The sequence below is a fragment of the Lethenteron reissneri genome, chromosome 25 (assembly GCF_015708825.2).
Source record: "Lethenteron reissneri isolate LAM-NWPU_2019-01 chromosome 25, ASM1570882v1, whole genome shotgun sequence".
NCBI lineage: Eukaryota > Metazoa > Chordata > Hyperoartia > Petromyzontiformes > Petromyzontidae > Lethenteron > Lethenteron reissneri.
The window spans coordinates 3,987,514-4,006,973 of NC_083803.1; the positions used below are offsets into that span (position 1 = coordinate 3,987,514).

Genomic DNA, 19,460 nt, shown 5'->3' on the forward strand with positions numbered 1-19,460 from the left:
ACAGAGTATAAATGTTACACAATTTCCACTTATATGAAGTGAACAGGCATAATGAATGGAAGATTTTAGTGAATAATTAACTCGTAAAAACAAACACCTTTGTAACTTTTAAAAGAGGGTTATGAGAACATGGATCACAGGGGAAAGGCCATTTTAGGCTGTACTAGCAATTAAAAATGAGCAGCTGAGTAAGGCAGCCATATGTGTTTTTCCACTAACAGCGTATCTGTGAAGTTAGAACTGCATTAGACCATCTCAAGCATTAAAAGGGTGTGCCCTTCTCCATGCAGCATACAAGCCGTGCGACCCCCACGTCGTCAGCGAGCGGGCTACACACCTGGAGGAGCGCTATGCAGAGCTGTGCTCGCTGGCCGCCGAGCGGCGCTCCAAGCTGGAGGAGTCTCGCAAGCTGTGGCGCTTCTTCTGGGAGATGGCCGAGCTGGAGGGCTGGGTGCGCGAGAAGGAGCCGCTGCTGTCGTCGGGCGACGTCGGCAAGGACCTGACGGGCGTGCTGCGCCTGCTGGGGCAGCACCGCGCCGTCGAGGATGAGCTCAACGGCCGCTCGGCCGATCTCAAGCAGACGGTGCGCGAAGGCGAGGAGATGGCCGACGCGGGACACTTCGGCGCCGACGACATCCGCGCGCGCGTCGCCGAGATGCACGTGCTGTGGGCCAGCCTGGAGGACCTGGCGGCGCAGCGCAAGCGGCGACTGCAGGTGGCCGAGAGCCTGTACCAGTTCCAGGCAGACGCCGATGACATAGAGGTGTGGATGGAGGACACGCTGCGCATCGTCTCCAGCGACGACATGGGCCACGACGAGTTCTCTACTCAGTCGCTCAACAAGAAGCACAAGGACGTCACCGAGGAGATCTCCAGCTACAGGTCAGGGGTCGAGGGGACAAACCGTGGGGCAGAGAAACACGCTTACAGGTCACGCACATTATAGGGAGTTTCCATGGCAAAATATACACGGGCTCAGGCTTTCATTCAATTTATAATTTTCATAAGGCCACGCGAAGCATTTTACACTCTTCTGCAAGTGTAAGCAGAGTCTTAACACTCTGGTGCCATGATAGATTGTATATTCGTAGCAGCCTTACAAGAGGATAAAGAGATTATTTAACAACATACGAGAATGCTCACACCGCGATGCTTGTTGCAGGCCTGTGTTGGATGCGCTGCACGAGCAGGCGCAGGGGCTCCCAGATGAGGTGACGGTCAACGCCGGCGTGCCGGACCGCCTGGAGGCTCTGGAGCAGCGCTACCGCGAGCTCGTGGAGCTGTCGCGCGTGCGCAAGCAGCGGCTGCAGGATGCCCTGGCACTCTACAAGATGTACAGCGAGGCGGAGGCCTGCGAGCTGTGGATTGACGAGAAGAGCCAGTGGCTCAATGCCATGGATGTGCCCGAAAAGCTGGAGGACCTGGAGGTTATTCAGCACAGGTAAGGCCGGCTCTTCAGAACATTTGATAGCGTCCAAATTTAAATGTCAAGCTTCTTTACATAAGATAAAAGATTCTAGTAAAATTTAAGAGACATTGAGTTACAATACTTTTTGGTTCTTTCGGTAAAGTCACCTTGATAGAAAAGTTGTTATCTACGTGACTTTGCCGAAAGAACGAAAGAGTATTAATTAATTCCTGCAGTCACAAAAGCTTAAAATCAAGATTGAGTTACAATAGTGTTAGTTTTAAATAAATATATAACATAGCTGTAATTGTAGGTGATCAATCATAATCATGGAAGGAAATGTAGTTCTTTGAGCGTAGTACTGTACAGGGGTAAAGAGTCAGATGTTTAGATAACAAAGGAGGAAATTCCAGACTGCGGGGGCAGCAGAAGAGAATGCTTGAGGGTATGATTGGCGTGTGATTAGCAGGGCTGAACTGTTGTAACAAAGGGCATAAGTAGGACAGTATTAAGTCCAGGGATGTGGGGGGGCAGAACCGTGAAGGATTTTAAAGACTTGAGAATGGGATGTGACGTGGTCATGATTGTCAACGTGAGGTCTGGCTGTAGCAAACTGGATGATATGAAGTTTGATTGGGAGGGCATGCGTGGACCTGTGGATGGAATCATGATTGAGTGTTCCCCTTCTCAGAGGTGCCACAGCAGGATGGAATTCTTTGCTCGAGGCAAACCACCCATCACAATTAAAGCCTAGTCCTGAAAGAAAATAGGCAGTTGAAATTGCTTCCGTAAATTATTTTGACAGTTAGTGGTTGTTTAGAGTCATAATTATCATGTAATTGCTGTTGAGTGCTAAATCAATTGGCTTGTTGCTTCTGACAGGTTTGAAGGTTTTGAACCAGAGATGAACAGCCAGGCTTCTCGGATAGCAGTCGTAAACCAACTGGCTCGGCAGCTCATGCATGCAGGACACCCAAGCGAACAAGACATCAAGGCTAAGCAAGATCATCTCAACTCTGTGTAAGTGCATAAGCAAACTTTTATTATATATTCTTACATATGCAGCAAACACTTTTTATATTTGCTTCATGAACATTTTATTGTGTTGTATGATATAACATAAGTGCATTTGTACACCATGAAGACAATTGTAGTTTTAAAAACCAAGAATATGAATTCCTGCAGTCACGAAAGCTTTAAGTCAAGATCTAATTATGGTTGTTTTGTACAGGTGGAGCGACTTCCGAGAGCTTGTGGACCAAAAGAAAGAAGCACTGAGCTCTGCCCTGAGCATCCAGAACTTCCACCTGGAGTGCAACGAAACTAAAGCGTGGATCCGCGAGAAGACTAAAGTCATCGAGTCCACACAGGAGCTGGGCAACGACCTCGCTGGCGTCATGGCCTTGCAGCGCAAGCTGTCTGGCATGGAGCGAGACCTCGCTGCAATTCAGGCAAGTATTTTGTCGCACACATTAATGCAAGACTTTTTAGAAAGTAAAAATAAAACCAGTGGTTGATGTTGCATCATTCTCAGTGATGACCTTCAATTAAAAAAAATCCACATTTTCTTTTGTAATTGTGCAGACAAAATTGGCCGACTTGCAAGGCGAGGCGGAGCGTTTGGCCTCAATGCACCCCGAGCAGCAAGATGCCATCTTGGGCCGCCTTGCGGAGATTAACCAGGTGTGGGACAACCTGAAGGAGACGCTGCAGAATAGAGAGGAGTCGCTGGGAGAAGCCAGCAAGCTGCAGCAGTTCTTGCGTGACCTCGATGATTTCCAGGTAATGAGGAGGATTCTTAACCTCTTGCGCTTGTAATAATACACTTGCACTATGTACACCACAAGCACAAGCAATCACTTGTTCATCTTCATAATCAACGATTTTTGGTACTCAAATTGTGAATGTTGTTGCTTCAACACACCGGTGGGCTAAAGCAGTGAACTATTTGTCTTTGTCAACGTGACACATTTTTTACTGATTGGCCGTGTCGGGTGGTGGAGGGTTACGACACATTTATAAATAAACGCGATCTAAACCCAAAAATCGTTGATTATGAATAACATTGGTCGCGAAAGCCTACGTGTTAAACTGACTTGTTCATCTTCCTCCCAATTGTGCAGACCTGGCTGTCTAAAGCTCAGACGGCGATTGCATCGGAGGATATGCCCAACACGCTCCCGGAAGCGGAGAAGCTGCTGGCGCAGCACGAAGCTATCAAGAACGAGATCGACAACTACCAAGACGACTACCAGCGCATGCGCGATATGGGCGAAGTGGTGACACGCGATCAGAGTGACCCGCAGTACATGTTTCTGCACCAGCGCCTGCAGGCGCTCGACACGGGCTGGAATGAGCTCAACAAGATGTGGGAGAACAGGCATAGCCTACTGTCCCAGTCACATGGCTTCCAGGCCTTCCTGAAGGATGCCCGCCAGGCAGACGGCTTCCTTAGCAATCAGGTGCGTAACTCGCGGGAGTCTTGTTACTTTGTCGGCTGGTGTGCGCAAATGGGTCTTAACACGTCTCTTCGGAGTAGGCAGGTAGGAACTTGGTTGGACAGCGCATTCGTACGATCCGTGGCGCGTCACGTGGTGCTGAGCCCGCCCGAAGCGCTCTATGAAATACAAATCGAGGGCGTGGCTATGCACAACAGACAGAAAAATAATCCCTGGTGGGCAGTGTGGAACTGTTGTTCCTACCTGTAACATTTAGGATGGTTTTTATGCGCTGCAGGAGTACGTTCTGGGCCATGTTGAGATGCCGGCCACCTTGGAGAGTGCCGAGGAGGCCATCAAGAACCACGAGGACGTCATGACGACCATGGACACGAACGATGAAAAAATTGTCGGCGCGCTGGAGACCGGCAGGAGGCTGCTCACCGAGGACAACACATACGCAGACAAGATCCAGGAGAAGGTGGACTCCATCGATGAAAGGTGTGTCTGTGCTTCAGCATTGCATCTTCAATACCTTTTCAGTTGTGTTGCAATAACATCATGCATTTGAGTAAAACAAAAATTATGATGCAGTTTTAATGTATTTCATGCCAATGGTAGACATAATTCTCGTGCTTAATAATGTTTTCATCTTCGCTTTCAATGCAGTCCCTAATTTTTGTAACATTACTATGCCTTGCTTTACTGTACCTTTCTTTGTTCGGCTATTAAAGGCATAAGAAGAACCGTATGACAGCTGAAGATGTTCTTGCTCGACTCAAGGACAACCGAGATCTCCAGAGGTTCTTGCAGGATTGCCAAGAGGTGAGTACTGGGATTAATAGGGAAAAGCTCGTTAATTTCTTAAACACTCACAACTTTGCATACTGATTGGTTGCACAGAACACAATGAAGGTTCATGTGTTCAATGTGCCTCTTCAGTAGGGTTGCCACCTTTTCCACAGACCGAACCCGAACATATCTCGTCAGCCCAGGTCGACCATAACTATGCAGTACACTGGAATAAAGCACAACACAACCACCAGATCACAGTACAAATCAATTCCTGGCCACCTAAGCACAGATGATAATTCTCGTTGATCTGGGCAGTCAAAACTCGGACCGGTGGCAAGCCTGCTGTTCAGTGACAAACTGGTTTGAACACATGGCGTGTCTCCTTAAAGGACGCTAATGATTTTAACAGTGTGCATTCTGTCCGCATGAGTGCGCGTGCGTGCGTGCGTGCAAGCATGTGACTGGGATTGTGGGGTATGACAACGACGAATGCCATCCTTGACCTGCGGGTCACGTTTTGGGCAGGGCGATTGCAACAGCACGAGTTTTTAGCATCAGTTGTTTTCAGATATGTGGCATTCCACACTGTACAGTATCAAGAACAGCCATCTAAGTGTTTGGAATTGTGAAGGGTTACCATCCAGTGGTATATGCTCTACAATACATTCAGTCGGCGCCACCTAGTGTTTAAATAGAGACATGCTTCGACTTGCGTAATTGTGGTCCACTGGACTGATACACACAGCCCAAAGCGCCACCTAGCATTTGGATATGCACAGCCAGTTCTGGCGACTGACGATGTTAAATGTAAATGATTAAACTCTGGTTGTCACTCGGTGGCCATAGACAGTGTCTGTAACAGAGGTTCCAACCTTTATGGACGTATGAACCACTGTCAACCCTCAAAAACAATTTCGGGGGCTATGAAATGTACGAACTTGCTGTTGCGGAATATAAATAGCGGAGCAGCGGGCAGTACAAAATTAGGTGCTTTGTGTAGAATATCATAGACGCAATGGTAGCTCATTCGCCGCTTGATGCAGAGGTTAATGGTTTGAAAACAGCGGCCACCCTGATTAATACTGCAGGTGCATTAACATTAAAAATACGTTGCGGTCTGCTTCACAGTCGACGTTAAAGATCCAGTGACGTGATTTGCATGAGCAGCCAATTGTGTGCCCTTGTTGTGATCCAAACGTAAAAAAATGACACCGCAAGTTGCTCAATTGAAATTAACATTTCTATCATCGCCCCCTCATTCATAGCTGTCAAGTGCTAAATCAATTGGCTTTTTACTGGAGACTCGCTGAGGCTTTCCTAGGTAAGCAAGCGCAATCATAATTTCTAATAATAGTTCTGCGGACCAATAGCCAGGGCCTTGTGGACCTACAAAATGGTGTGGGTGTCACGGTGTCGAGATGTTTAACTTCTTTGCCTGGTATAAAGGAGGGCGTGGGTTTTATCCTGACCTGACGCCTGTATATTTGGAGTTTGCATGTTCTCCCCATGGTCCCCCTGTTTTTCCCTCCACATTTAGAAACATGCATTTCGAGTATTTGGCTGCTATATATTTCCAGATGATAAGCCACTTTGTTGAGCTATCGTTTGTGGCCAGATCGCTTTTGAAAAAGAGCTGTATAGCTCAGTGGGCCTTTCCTGGTAAAATAAAAAAGCGTACATCAGGTCGGTAACCACTGTTGTAGAAGTTAAGAGCGCCACCTGGTGGTCCATTACCGAGGTTGTGTTAACAAAGACTTCGGAAAACACCAGGTATTACTTAAACAGGTGCTAAAGCCCTGGTTGTCTCGTCCATAGCTCACCTTGTGGATCAATGAGAAGATGCTGACAGCCCAGGACATGTCGTACGATGAGGCACGGAACCTGCACACCAAGTGGCAGAAGCACCAGGCCTTCATGGCCGAGCTGGCGTCCAACAAGGAGTGGCTGGAGAAGATTGATGAGGTAAGGCCCCTCCCCCTCATAGTTGCACAACGCCGGGTTGACAGCCACCGACTGCCGATGCGCACGCCTGCATGCATGCAATGCTATCACAGTTCATATAAAAATGTATTGGAAATATTTAAAAAGCATGAAATGGAAAAGTGGGTCCAATAAGGAAGGTTTTTTTTAAATTCATGTATGTTCCCATTATAATTCCAAATTAGAAATACACTGTCTTGATGTGCCCTTAGCTTGTTTTTAATTAAGGTATTTAACTGATTGATTGGTCTTTGGTGGCGCTTGTGCAGGAAGGGCAGCAGCTAATGGTGGAGAAGCCGGAGACTGAGCCGATGGTGAAAGAAAAGTTGTCAGAGCTGCACGAGCTGTGGGATGAGCTGGAGAACACCACACAGCTCAAGGCCCAGAGGCTCTTTGACGCAAACCGTGCAGAGCTGTTCACGCAAAGCTGTGCTGACCTGGACAAGTGGGTCAATCAGATTGAGTCGCAGATCAGCTCTGACGACCACGGCAATGACCTCACCAGCGTTAACATCCTGATCAAGAAACAACAGGTAGCACACCCGCAGTGGTGATGCAAAAACACGAGTCTTGCGCTGCACGTGGTTTTTTATTAACAGGAGGAACAGCAATGAGAAGCTAAGCTAACTAAAATGCTGGCTACCCCTGACAGATGCTGGAGAATCAGATGGAGGTGCGGAAGAAGGAGGTGGAGGAGTTGCAGAGCCAAGCGACCGTGCTGTGCCAGGAGGGGAAAGGACGGGATGAGGTGGATAGCCAACGGCTCACGGTGGAAAACCGCTTTGAGCAAGTGCTAGCGCCCTTGCAGCAGCGGCGCGATAAGCTGCTGGCATCCAAGGAGGTGCATCAGTACATCCGGGACCTCGAGGATGAGATCGTAAGTGCTCCGTCTACACACACACAGAAAAGATACATTCATGTCTGCCCAATTATCTCGACACACCTGGTACATATCTAACTGTAAACGTAAACATGTTGCCAAGCCCATTAAAACCTTTTTTTGCGGACTATAATTTGTGCTCAGCTTTGGGTGGAAGAGCGCATGCCACTGGCTGCATCTAGAGACCACGGAAACAATCTTCAAACCGTCCAACTGCTCATCAAGAAAAACCAGGTAATTGATGGAAGAACCTTGCATTGCCACCGGTTGAGATGGTGTCATTTGTAATGCTGTTTGTACAAACGCCTCCACAACATAGCACTGCGGCTTGCTCACTTGCGGACATTGGCACTGTGTAAATGCAGAACCTGCAGAAGGAGATCCAGGGTCACGAGCCGCGCATCGAGGACATACGCGAACGCGGGGAAGATTTAATTGCTCGTGGCAGCGTCGACCCGGAGGCCATCCATGAAAGGCTTGAGGACCTGCGTGCGCTGTGGGCCACCATGATCGTGGAGGCCAAGGACCGCCACATCCGGCTTGAGGAGTCCCTCAAGGCCCAGCAGTACTACTTCGATGTGGCTGAGGCGGAGGCGTGGATGAGTGAGCAGGAGCTCTATATGATCGCCGACGAGAAAGCCAAGGTACGGCTCGGTAGTGCGGAAAGCACACAGTCAGCACCGCTCGATGTAATGTGATCGTTTGAACGGACGTGCGTAGGCTCGTGTGCATGCACTTGGAAATCGTGTTTGGTTTTCACACCCAGGACGAGCAGAGTGCCGTGGCCATGCTGAAGAAGCACCAGATCTTGGAGCAGTCGGTGGAGAATTACTCGGATGTTATTCACCAGCTGTCAGAAACCAGTCGCAACCTCGTCACTTCCAGGCATCCAGAAAGGTACCTTACTTTATCTAAACCTATTGAAAGTTTAACAGTTATTGTCAAGTTTCAATATCCATAAATATATAACATGAGCAAAATAAAATAGTTGATATGCTGTAATATGAATATCACTTTTTATAACAATGAAATAAAAATATCCTAAATTGGAAGAAGGCACGTATAAGTTTCCTGCTTTTTTTCGGCATGCAGCGAGCGCATTGGGCTGCGACAGTCCCAGGCGGACAAGCTCTACGCTGGCCTCAAGGACTTGGCAGAGGAGCGACGGGGGCGGCTGGAGGAGCGGCACAAGCTATTCCAACTCAACCGCGAGGTGGACGACCTGGAGCAGTGGATTGCCGAGCGCGAGGTGGTGGCCGGCTCTCATGAGTTGGGCCAGGACTACGAACACGTCACCGTGAGTTGCTGTCATACGCTTATTCGTTAATGTGGCTCATAGATAGCTTAACTGGGGCTAACGGTAATTCATTTCTCCAGTCACAGTTCATTTCTTTGGTTTGATTCGCTTTGGCATCGTGTCCCTTTGCAGATGCTGAGCGAACGTTTTGCGGAGTTTGCACGCGACACGGCGACGATCGGCCAGGAGCGTGTGGACAGCGTGAACAGGATCGCAGACGCGCTGATCGAGGCTGGCCACTCGGACTCCGCCTCGGTGGCTGACTGGAAGGATGGCCTCAATGAGGCATGGGCCGACCTCCTGGAGCTCATCGACACACGCACTCAGATGCTGGCCGCCTCGTATGAGCTGCATCGCTTCAATCACGACGCACGTGAGGTGCTGTCCCGTATCAACGAGAAGCAAATGCAGCTGCCTGAGGAGCTGGGCCGTGACCAGAACACAGTGGAGAGCCTACAGCGCAAGCACACCACCTTCGAGAACGACATCCAGGCACTCGGCGTGCAGGTGCGTCCATCTCATCAGCGTTTAAGGGCCAACGGTACCATTGAAAGTGGGACAAAAATAATAAAGCAGCTGGAGAAAGAAAATAACAGTTTGTTAAACTGAATTGTGCTTAGTTAAGTTGTTTTTAAATCCTTTATATTAAGTTTGCATGCTTGCTTTTGCTTGCTTGCGTGCGTGCTTGCTTGCTTGCGTGCTTGCTTGCTTACGACCGTGCAAATCTTTCGGTCGTTTTTTAACCCACTTCCCGTGATCCAATCGAGCTGACATTTTCCACACAGACTCGTTGTGCCAGACAATTAATGTTCGTGAAAAGAAATTCCCAAAATTTTACACTTTTTAGGCAAAAAAAATTTATTTTACATATATTCAAATAGAACTCATTCTTGGCTTTGGCTGAACGTCACAGTATAAGAGCCCAGAGCGTAACCCCTCCACAGGCCGTGGCGGAGTAGTGCAGTTGGTAGCGCCCTCGCTTCCCATGCCAAAGGTCGCGGGATCGATCCCCGCGTCCTCCACAGGCGAATATATTTTTAAATCCTTTATATTAAGTTCGCTGCCACGCATATAAAGGATTTATAGTGAAAAACTTTGTTTTTACGGGTTAGACTTATTTTACACCTTGCAAGAAGCGACACCCTGTACTCTTCTCTCCTGCAGGTGAAGGTGCTGCAGGAGGATGCGGAGAGATTGAGAGGAAGCTACGCAGGGGAGAAAGTGGAGGACATCGAGCGGCGGGAGGAAGAGGTGGTGGCCGCCTGGAAGGGGCTGCTGGACGCCTGTGAGGCTCGCAAGCTGCGGCTAGCCGACACTGGCGAGAAGTTCCGCTTCTTCAGCCTCGTGCGGGACTTGATGCTCTGGATGGAAAACACAATCCGGCAGATCAACGCCCAGGAGAAGCCGAGGTTAGTGCGATGACATCACAAATTAAAATGCAAATCTTGTTAAAACAAACATTGATAATTATTTGTCATCGTCTGTGGAACCGGGGAAGTTTTTCTATTCTTTTCTCAAGAGGCATAAATGTGCTTTTGTAGGGATGTCTCTTCAGTGGAGTTGCTGATGAACAACCACCAGGGAATTAAGGCGGAAATTGACACCCGGAATGACAACTTCACGACCGTCATCGAGCTTGGGAAATCTCTACTAGCCCGTCAACACTACGCAACAGACGAGGTACACAGCAAACATCGATTTAGACACCAATGTACTTTAGTCAGTTGGGTAACAATGATGAACATGATTGCAATTCATATGGGGTTCTTTAATTTCTGTTTAAAAGCTTGAATCAATCTCGCTCCCCATCAGATAAAAGAGAAACTTGGTCAGCTGACTGACAAGCGGAAGGAAATGATCAGCAAGTGGGAGGACAGAGCCCACTGGCTCAAACTGAGTACGTGATTCAGTGCACTCGCGTTCGTATCACCTGACACATTCACGTTTGTTACTTGCAGTAAACGAAAGTGAATTATATGTGGATGTCATGCAGTATTTACGTTGCCCTTTACAAGTGTACAATAATGTTTAAAAAGTACTTAATGGAAAAAAAAATTGGTTACTCAAGATCAAAATGTCCCCCTTGCTCAGAATTAATGTTTTGGCGGTGTTTATATTTATTGATGGTTACGTTTTACAATACTATGGCAGATACTTGTTTCATTTACTATTTCTATTCTACAAAGGTAAGCTAAAAGTAATTGAATGGGGCATATGACAAAACCACCCAGAATGCGAGGCTACATTGTGGGCAGCAGAGGTTACTACGGCATAATCAGTTCTTGTATTCATAATTCTATACTGCCACAACTATGCTCTTGATATTCAACAACCAGTACTTTTTATTATTTATTCTTATTGTAACACGCGTTTACCCAGGAAAGCCTCTCCGAGTCCCATGACTTTTTCAGGAGTGTCTTGCCAAGTTCTGCAGTAGGGGGTAATGATTCTTTTGTACATTCCAATTGAGTAATTTCCAGGAAATATTAAACATTTGGACTATGATGCCGGCACACAAATGGCCTACCCTTGCAAATGGCATCATTGGATCTTTAGCGTCCACTGTGAAGCAAACGATGAGTAATTTTACGGTTGATACACCTGCAGTAATAACCAGGGTGGCCCCTCATTATATGAACCGTGAACCTCTGCAGCAAGTCGCGAACGCGCTTCCGCTAGGCCATGTCACCACCCAATGACGCATTTTCGAGTAACCCCCCCGACGGCTGCGAGGTGTGGACAGGCTTTCACACGGCAATAGATTGACAAAAAGGGCTGTTACATATAACTAAATGAGACGTTTAATTCGTGCCTTTAAACTAAATATTCTCTCGCGGTTGATCTGCGAGTTCTCACGGAGACTAACGTATGCCAATGCTGCCGACAGTCCTCGAGGTGCACCAGTTTGCGCGCGACGCGGGGGTGGCCGAGGCTTGGCTGCTGGCCCAGGAGCCACACATCACCACGCAGGAGGTCGGCGAGAGCGTGGACTGAGGTGGAGCAGCTGCTCAAGCGCCACGAGGCCTTTGAGAAGTCCGTCTCCACATGGGATGAGCGATTCAACGTGCTCGAGAAGCACACCACCGTGAGTGGGAAGACGCACGTGGCTTGGCCGTGCCTGATCCCCCCCCTCCTCCTCGCAACCCTCCCCCCCCATCCCCTCTGGAGGTTTCTTCACCGGCTGTTGTTGCTGCTGATAATGCTACTCGGCAGTGGTTACATTTTCAAAATGTTGCACCCCCTTTTCTCACTTCATCAGCTGGAACTTCTGGAGCTGCGCAAACAACAGAAAGAAGAGGAGGAGAGGCAGCAGCAGCAGCAGGAACTACAGGCTCAGTTAGAAGCCAAGAAACTCGAAGATCAGATCAGAGCTGAACAACAAAGGTGTGTTAACCGCTACGAGGTATTATCACACTTCAGGTACAGATTAGTCACGTCGGTAATGTTAAGTTATTTTAAATCCAGTGTCTCTTTGGTTTTCATTGCGTTTTTTAATATAACTTAGCAGCATGCAATATTTGGTATGGAAGATGTTAACAAAGTTAGTAATAAATAATTTTACACTACATGATCATTCCAATTTTTTTCATTTTCCCTAAAGGATACGAACGCAAGAGGTCACACAAAACGGCATCTCTTCCGACCAAGAATCACCCAAGGTCAGTCCTTACTGGTCCAGACACTACATTCCACACCACCACTATTACCAGAACAGATAGAGATAGCATTGCAATTTTGCCATTTAAACACGCAAGTATAAGATATTTATGATATTTTGTATTTACAAAATAAAGGGATTGCAGAGTTGTGAACGTTACATTTTTGCTTATATGACATTATTTCTTGTTTAAATATTCTCACGTGTTAACATTTTTTAAAGTAACTGCTATGTGGCTCGTATTTTTATTGATAATGCAGAACACGTACTGTTGTCATATTTAAATCATTGCATGTGTGCGATACAACTTGGAAATGAAGCCTACTTGTGTATAACGTTACATTCTTCCTTATTAAAGCGAGTGTTGAATGAGGATAGCATTGCCACTAACATCTGATTAAAGGCTGGGCTCGTCACTAACCAAGTCACTCCCGCTTAATCATTCGCACACAGTTTTTGCTTTTAACAAATGGACTCTGAACCGTGAACATTTAACATGACCAGATGAGCAGCACAGGAGGTAATACTTGTTTAATAGTTAAATAACGTATGTAATACGTATTCTAATTATGTGCATATGCTATTACACTTGAACATGTTTCCATCGTCGTGGTTATATGTTAATTAATCGTCATGGAAATGCGAATTATCATTGAATTAATTTTAATGGAGATTTTTGAAAGACCGTGAAAGAATAAAATATTAATATCATTGCCCCATTCTAGTATGCCTCGTTAAAACACAATATGCACACTGATCAATTAAAGATTACACCCTGTTGCATATTTATTTATTTAAATTAATTCTGATACAACACATGCAAGATTTCTTATACATATTCATCATATAAAATGGACGCGATTCAAAAGGTGTCCTTTATCCGAACAGCACTCGAGTCGCGTGTTAAATGCCAAAGCAAAAAGGTTATCAATTCAAAAGGCTGCTTTTGTCAAATTACTTTTTTGACAAAGGGATCATTTTAAATACTGTAGCTTGGGGGCATGGTGCATGAACCAGAGCAGAACACTCGTAGGGTCTCTGCAGGGAGCGACTGCTCGCCGCGAGGGCACATCGCTTGGCTCAGGCACTCATCACTGGGTAAACGTGCATCATAGTGTGCAGTGCTCCCCATCATTTACTGTGCCATTTAGCCCCTGTATGCAGTGGCCTTTGTATACAAATATTTGTACAATGCCTCTCATGCTTCTAAACAGAATTGCCTACGCTAATATGCAGTGGCAGGTGTGTGCCTACCTTGTGTGCCACTCTGCTTGTTTTGATCTGCACTGTGCACCGTGCATGTTGGAGTGTCTGGGTTGATGTGCTCCCCTGCACGTGTTTGACGTTTATGATGGATACACATTTATTACGATGTGTACAGCTCTAGTGTCTAAATGCGATCATGTTCATATTCATTGCCTTATATTTAACAGATCGAAGATTAGTAATCCGACAGCAATAGTTACTCCTTTGTCTACATATTTTAAACTAATGCTGGGAAAATATGGTAAAAATAAAAAATGGTAATATTTTTGGGAAAAATGTACCCAAAGTTTAACGTGTGTGTTTTCTCAGCCACTCAACCGAGTTTGGCTACGTGTTGAGCATTTTTCATTTTAAGCCTTTGCCATGCACGACTGCGGGTATCATTAGGAGTTCAACTCCTAAAGATGCCCATAGTCGTGCTTTGAAACATGACAGAAGACATGCTCAACATGCTTGCCCATCAAAGATCACACTCTTTCAAAGTGTTTGCCACTTACCGGGTGTTGCAAACCCCTTGTCCAATGCATCTCGCAAGCTCGTTTGGTAACCTGCATGCTGCATCTTTCCAGCAGGGCTCCAAAATGCTGGATCCATCGGTGAACGGCAATGGCGACAACGAGGCAGACGGTGCGAGGAAGCTGACCCCGGAGCCATCGCCATCGTCCGACCCTCGGAAGCCCCACACGCTGCATTCTCAGTCCGTGTCCACATTGCCTGGCAAGGCCGAGGAAGGATCAGCCTTCCGCAAAGAAGGCTTCCTGTTGCGTAAACACGAGTGGGAGTCGCATAACAAGAAGGCGTCCAGCAGGTAGGGTCCGATGCCAGCCTCCTGCATCTCTTACATCTGCATACTGGCTGGGAATTAAATGTTTCAATGCTAGCCTATATTATGTTTTCAACTACAGTGGAATGTACACGGGTATGTATGCATTGTAATGGGACGGCCAATTCCAAGACATTTGCCGAATACACAGTAACACAATGGTGTGGAGGGGGTGACTAATGGTACATGTGCAAGGAGATTTATTTGTTTGGCCTTCTTAATGTGTACAAACACATTCATTCAGGGGCAAATGGTAGCACTCCCAGAAGCCACACACCACGTTAACCTATGGATAGCAAGAGTGAATTGTAGATTAATTGGTCAAATTGAAATGTTAATAGCTATAACGACCATGGGTGTTTCTACATTCATTTTAATAAGCAAAATGTTTTTGTCATTGTTAGGTCTTGGCACACACTGTACTGCGTGCTGCACAACCAAGAATTTGGATTCTACAAGGATTCCAAGAACATGAACACTGGAAACACCTACCATAATGAAATCCCCGTCAATTTGGCCAACGCGGTGTGCGACGTTGCCACGGACTACAAGAAGAAGAAGCACGTGCTCAGACTTAAGTAAGTGTCATTCATTTCCTGTCGTGAAGAATAATCACAGGGCTGACCCCACAACACCACCAAGAAGAGCTCTGTCCAGCTTGTTTGTACCATTTCGCAAGGCAGAGCTCGTGAGCGAGATGAGAGGTTCATTGTGTCCGTGTTTCACGAGAGAGAGAGAGCAATATTAACGTCCACTCCAGTTGATGTTGGACCCCCATCAGCTGAGAAGAATGTGTGCGTCATACTAGAGAAGGCTTTCCTCTGTTGTCCGTGGAAAGGCCATAAAGCATCAACAGCACGAGTTTGTGCAACAAAATGTTGCTTCACATTATGCTGCTGTTTTTTTACAATTTGAGTGCCTGAATATATATTTACATGAAAATGTAATGTTTTTTAAAATTCTACTTTTCCAGGCTTCCTGATGGAAATGAATACCTGCTTCAGGCCAAAGATGATGTGAGTAATACAACTGGAATATTAAGGGAATATGTTAATGTGAATGGTATGGTGAGACAAGAGATTATTAATTAACTTAGCTTCTTGCTTCAGCACATCAGGTTTTCTCTCCACTTTACAACGTGTTCTTGCCTATGCTGAATTAAAACCCTATCATTCTCTGGATAGTAAGTTACATTAACAGAGTATCTATGTATGTATGTTGAACTTCTTTTGCACCGTACGTAGTCAACCGTGCTAATCAAAGGTGCGGGGAAGGATCAACAGACTAAACACAAAAGCAGTTCTAAATAATTGTATTTTCAATCTAGATTTAAAAGTGCAAAGCTCCCAGTGGCTTCCTGATATCAGAAGGAAGAACATTCCAGACAGCTGCAGAAGCGCATCTGAAAGCATGCGATGCAGTCACTGTCTTTGTTCAATAGCCAGCCAAAAGCCGCTGCAAGGGTGACTGGAGTTCGCTTGATGGTTTATGCTCCTTGACGAGATCAGTAAGGTATTGTGGTTCATTTGTGGCAAGCACGTGTATTTATTTGCACATGAGAAAAAACCCACATTTGAGTCAAGGATACATGTACTACACACAGATAGATCAGCAACCTGCTTGCTGTATTGTACCACCACTTACAGGCGCCACCTAATTTGGCCCGCAGGTATTCTGAAATGCAGGCTAAATGCCCTTACTTATCCAGGAAAGTCTCTCCAAGTTTCAAGACTTTTTCAGGAGAGTGCTGGCTACAGTGAGATGTTTGGTCAATTCTCTTAGTGCGTTTTTCGCATGTGGGAGGACACCAGAGTAACTAAAACCCATGCATTCAAAAGGATGACATTCTCAACATCACACAGATATATTCAATCCACAGGGTCCCAATTGAGTGAATACATCTGTGCACTGCATCCATTGATGTCCTGTCATCTTCTGGCAACCTCACAGCTTGTGATCCACCAATCCTGAACATGCAAGTCACTGGATAGAAGGCAATACGGTTGCATAGGTCTTAGTGGCTGGGGTGTGAGACAACCCCCGTTTCACAAACCGACGTGTGTGTATCGGCCCACAGGAGGAGATGGCCAACTGGATACACAGCATCAAGGCAGCAGCTTCGAGCCGGGACTCGAGCTCGCCCAGCAGCCAAGACAGCCAGGCGCCCATGCGCTCCAAGACCATGCCGTCCGGCCCTCCCAGCGAAGCCACCAGCCCTGAGAAGAAGGAGAAGGATCGGGAGAAAAGGTTTAGCTTCCTTAAGATGAAGAAGTAGACGCTACATTGCCGGCCGCATGGCTCTGCACGTCGATCCGTTGTGTACACGGGAATATGAAGGTCACTACTGTTAGTTAAAACTTTGGAACAGTGTTTTGCAAATATACGATTTTTACGGCTGATAAAGCGGGCGTAGGGTAGCCCTCATAAGACGTTAATGTAGGATGAACCGGGCAGTTTTGTTATCGCTGGTTGTAGACCGAACACGACATAAAAAGTCAGCATGCAGTGGTGTAGCTATGTCATGGAACGTTTCCTTACTGTGATTAAGAGTTAATTAGTTCTTTACGGTAATGACATTTTACTGTGAGGCAGCTTTTTAGAAGGGTAGTAGGGTGTGTTTCTTTTGGAATATTTTTTTAGATAGGTTTTTCTCATTTTATTGTATTACAATCTTTTTATCATTCCTATACTGGACAAAAATGACTGGACCAATTTAAAATATGGTTTTAATCACTACAGTTTATGCAAGCTTATGAAAAACAAAGAGGATGCAAATTACCATGTTGTGATGATGATTATTGTAAGCATTCTGCCATTAATGAGCCGTTATTTCTGGGCACACTGTCGACAGCATGATTTGATAACGTGCTATTTAAACTCCCCTCGTGACCCCCCCCCCCCCACACAATAAAACATGAAGAATTGCGTTGGACGGGAGAGGGGATTGCTTGCTAATATATTCATTTCACCTGGAAGCAGACCCCAGCTTTTGTCTTGTGTACATGTAAGATTATTCCTTGGTAATTGATGAATAAGAGAAGGCGTACCATATAGCAAACTGACAACGGAGTACTACTTTAGGTTTGTTCTGAATGTCGTTCGAGGACCTTCAATTTTATTGACTTTCCAATATATGTGTAGTAAAGACATACCAACTAGAACTTCATGTAAACGACTTATCTTGTAAAGCTTGCCATATTAGGGTACCAGATTATATACATAAGTAAGTCTTCTTTGTTGTTTTATTGCACTTCTTGTTAAACATTTTTCAACTGTATCCATTCAAAGTATGTTAATAAACTTAATCAGCCTACCAAATTATTCCCATTGGTCACTTCTTTTGTTAGTGTAAAACCCATTTAAACACAGTGCAAACATTGTACAGGTTGCTCGTGTGCGCAGTGTAGGATAACTCTTAAGTCCGTGTGGGACCAGAGTAGGGGGACACTGATGTTGAGGGCATAGGGTGCATTGTGGTGTCTACAAAAATATGTTTTGTGACCAGAGTTTTTTTGAGACAGGCAGATGCCCATGGCTGATAAAGAATAATAACGTACAGTGAGTCATCTGTTACAGAGCTGCAGACTGAATTCTCATCGGGCCATTTTCAATGACACTCCACAACGGTTGGATTTAAAGCCCTACAATCTCTGTTTATATCAAATAGGGTTTGTTTTCCCCATACGTCTTATACACCATTTGTGTAATTGTGCAATTCACTATAAGACAACGCAATTCTGGCACGAAGAGCATGAGTAAAATGGTAATGGATGGGAGTGGTGCACATGCCAATAGTTGACCTTGATAACCTTTGACCCCTTGACTATCGGAATAATTTTTCGTGTCTTGCCCAGAACAACTCTTAGAATGGAGTGTTACCTGTCGGGCCGATTTATCCTGCGATGACCCCAACACCATGATTATCGGCTCACCCAATTCCAAGGGGCATGGAGTTATACAACTTTGAAGTGGAGGGAAAAAGAGAGGAATCGTTAAAAGTTTTTTAATGAATAAAAAATAAACCAATAAAATTATATTGCTTGTAATATCCAGAGATATTGCCCATAAAGAATATTAACACATTTTACCAAAAATGTACATTTGTTTTTACGCTGGATGAAAAATGTAAGAATGCAAATGGAGTGAAAATAAATCCATTGCTCTGGAACGTAAGTTCTAGTTGACCATTCATGTACCGGAGATAGATGTGGTTACGACACGTAGACGACACAGCAGAAGCAATTAGTTATTTGCAACTACTTCAAACACCCAACTTAATTCGTAAACAGCCAGAGAGTTATACGTAATAGGATTTTTTTTAAAGGCGCAATTGTAAACAATCGTAAAGTAAAATACGAAATTATTTCAGTACGACGGTGTGACAGACGTGCGTCAACAATTACGATCACCGTGCAGCGGTTTGTGTTTTGAACTAAACTTTTCGACACATTCTGCAGCAAGCCATCGATACGTCATTTGTATTTACATCACCGGACAGTCCTAATACTACACTGTAAGGGTTATTGATCTTGCCGCCACAACCTCCCAATGCCAAATGCCCCTAATTGCACGAGAGCTGCCCTGAGGCCATCTCTCACCGCATTTACATTTCATGAAAAAAAAATCCCACCCTGCGTGCCACAGATATCGGCTCGCGTGTCTTGCACACAACAGGTCATCAGAGAAGCAACAACCAGAAAACATCCGGAATCAGAACGAAAAAAAGCCCACTCACCACCCTTGCAATTTAAATGCCTTAAAAGAACATGTAATAAACTTACATTTCAGGCCCTTTTGTCAACCCACTGCTGGCCGTACGAGCGCAGCACGCCAATCGCTGCACCACCACCCTTCACCGACCTCTCAACGGGAGAATACAGAGTTCAAACAATGTGAACGTCGGTAAGAGAACCGT

At 45.7% G+C, this 19,460-nt stretch overlaps 1 protein-coding gene across 1 annotated transcript in view; it reads left to right on the forward strand.

Moving 5' to 3' along the window:
• Window positions 1-17,866, forward strand: part of SPTBN1 (spectrin beta, non-erythrocytic 1) — a 54,060-nt gene extending 36,194 nt beyond the window's left edge. The window contains 27 exon segments of the mRNA XM_061558942.1: window positions 291-882; window positions 1,163-1,441; window positions 2,291-2,428; window positions 2,640-2,859; window positions 2,993-3,190; window positions 3,532-3,870; window positions 4,145-4,347; window positions 4,581-4,671; window positions 6,457-6,603; window positions 6,891-7,154; window positions 7,274-7,498; window positions 7,646-7,735; window positions 7,867-8,145; window positions 8,268-8,398; window positions 8,594-8,798; window positions 8,931-9,305; window positions 9,963-10,207; window positions 10,340-10,478; window positions 10,611-10,695; window positions 11,686-11,789; window positions 11,791-11,883; window positions 12,058-12,182; window positions 12,400-12,457; window positions 14,292-14,530; window positions 14,950-15,123; window positions 15,519-15,561; window positions 16,623-17,866. Coding sequence (XP_061414926.1) covers window positions 291-882; window positions 1,163-1,441; window positions 2,291-2,428; window positions 2,640-2,859; window positions 2,993-3,190; window positions 3,532-3,870; window positions 4,145-4,347; window positions 4,581-4,671; window positions 6,457-6,603; window positions 6,891-7,154; window positions 7,274-7,498; window positions 7,646-7,735; window positions 7,867-8,145; window positions 8,268-8,398; window positions 8,594-8,798; window positions 8,931-9,305; window positions 9,963-10,207; window positions 10,340-10,478; window positions 10,611-10,695; window positions 11,686-11,789; window positions 11,791-11,883; window positions 12,058-12,182; window positions 12,400-12,457; window positions 14,292-14,530; window positions 14,950-15,123; window positions 15,519-15,561; window positions 16,623-16,820 — 5,279 coding nt within the window. The 3' untranslated portion in view covers window positions 16,821-17,866.
• Window positions 17,867-19,460: the final 1,594 nt, after the last annotated feature.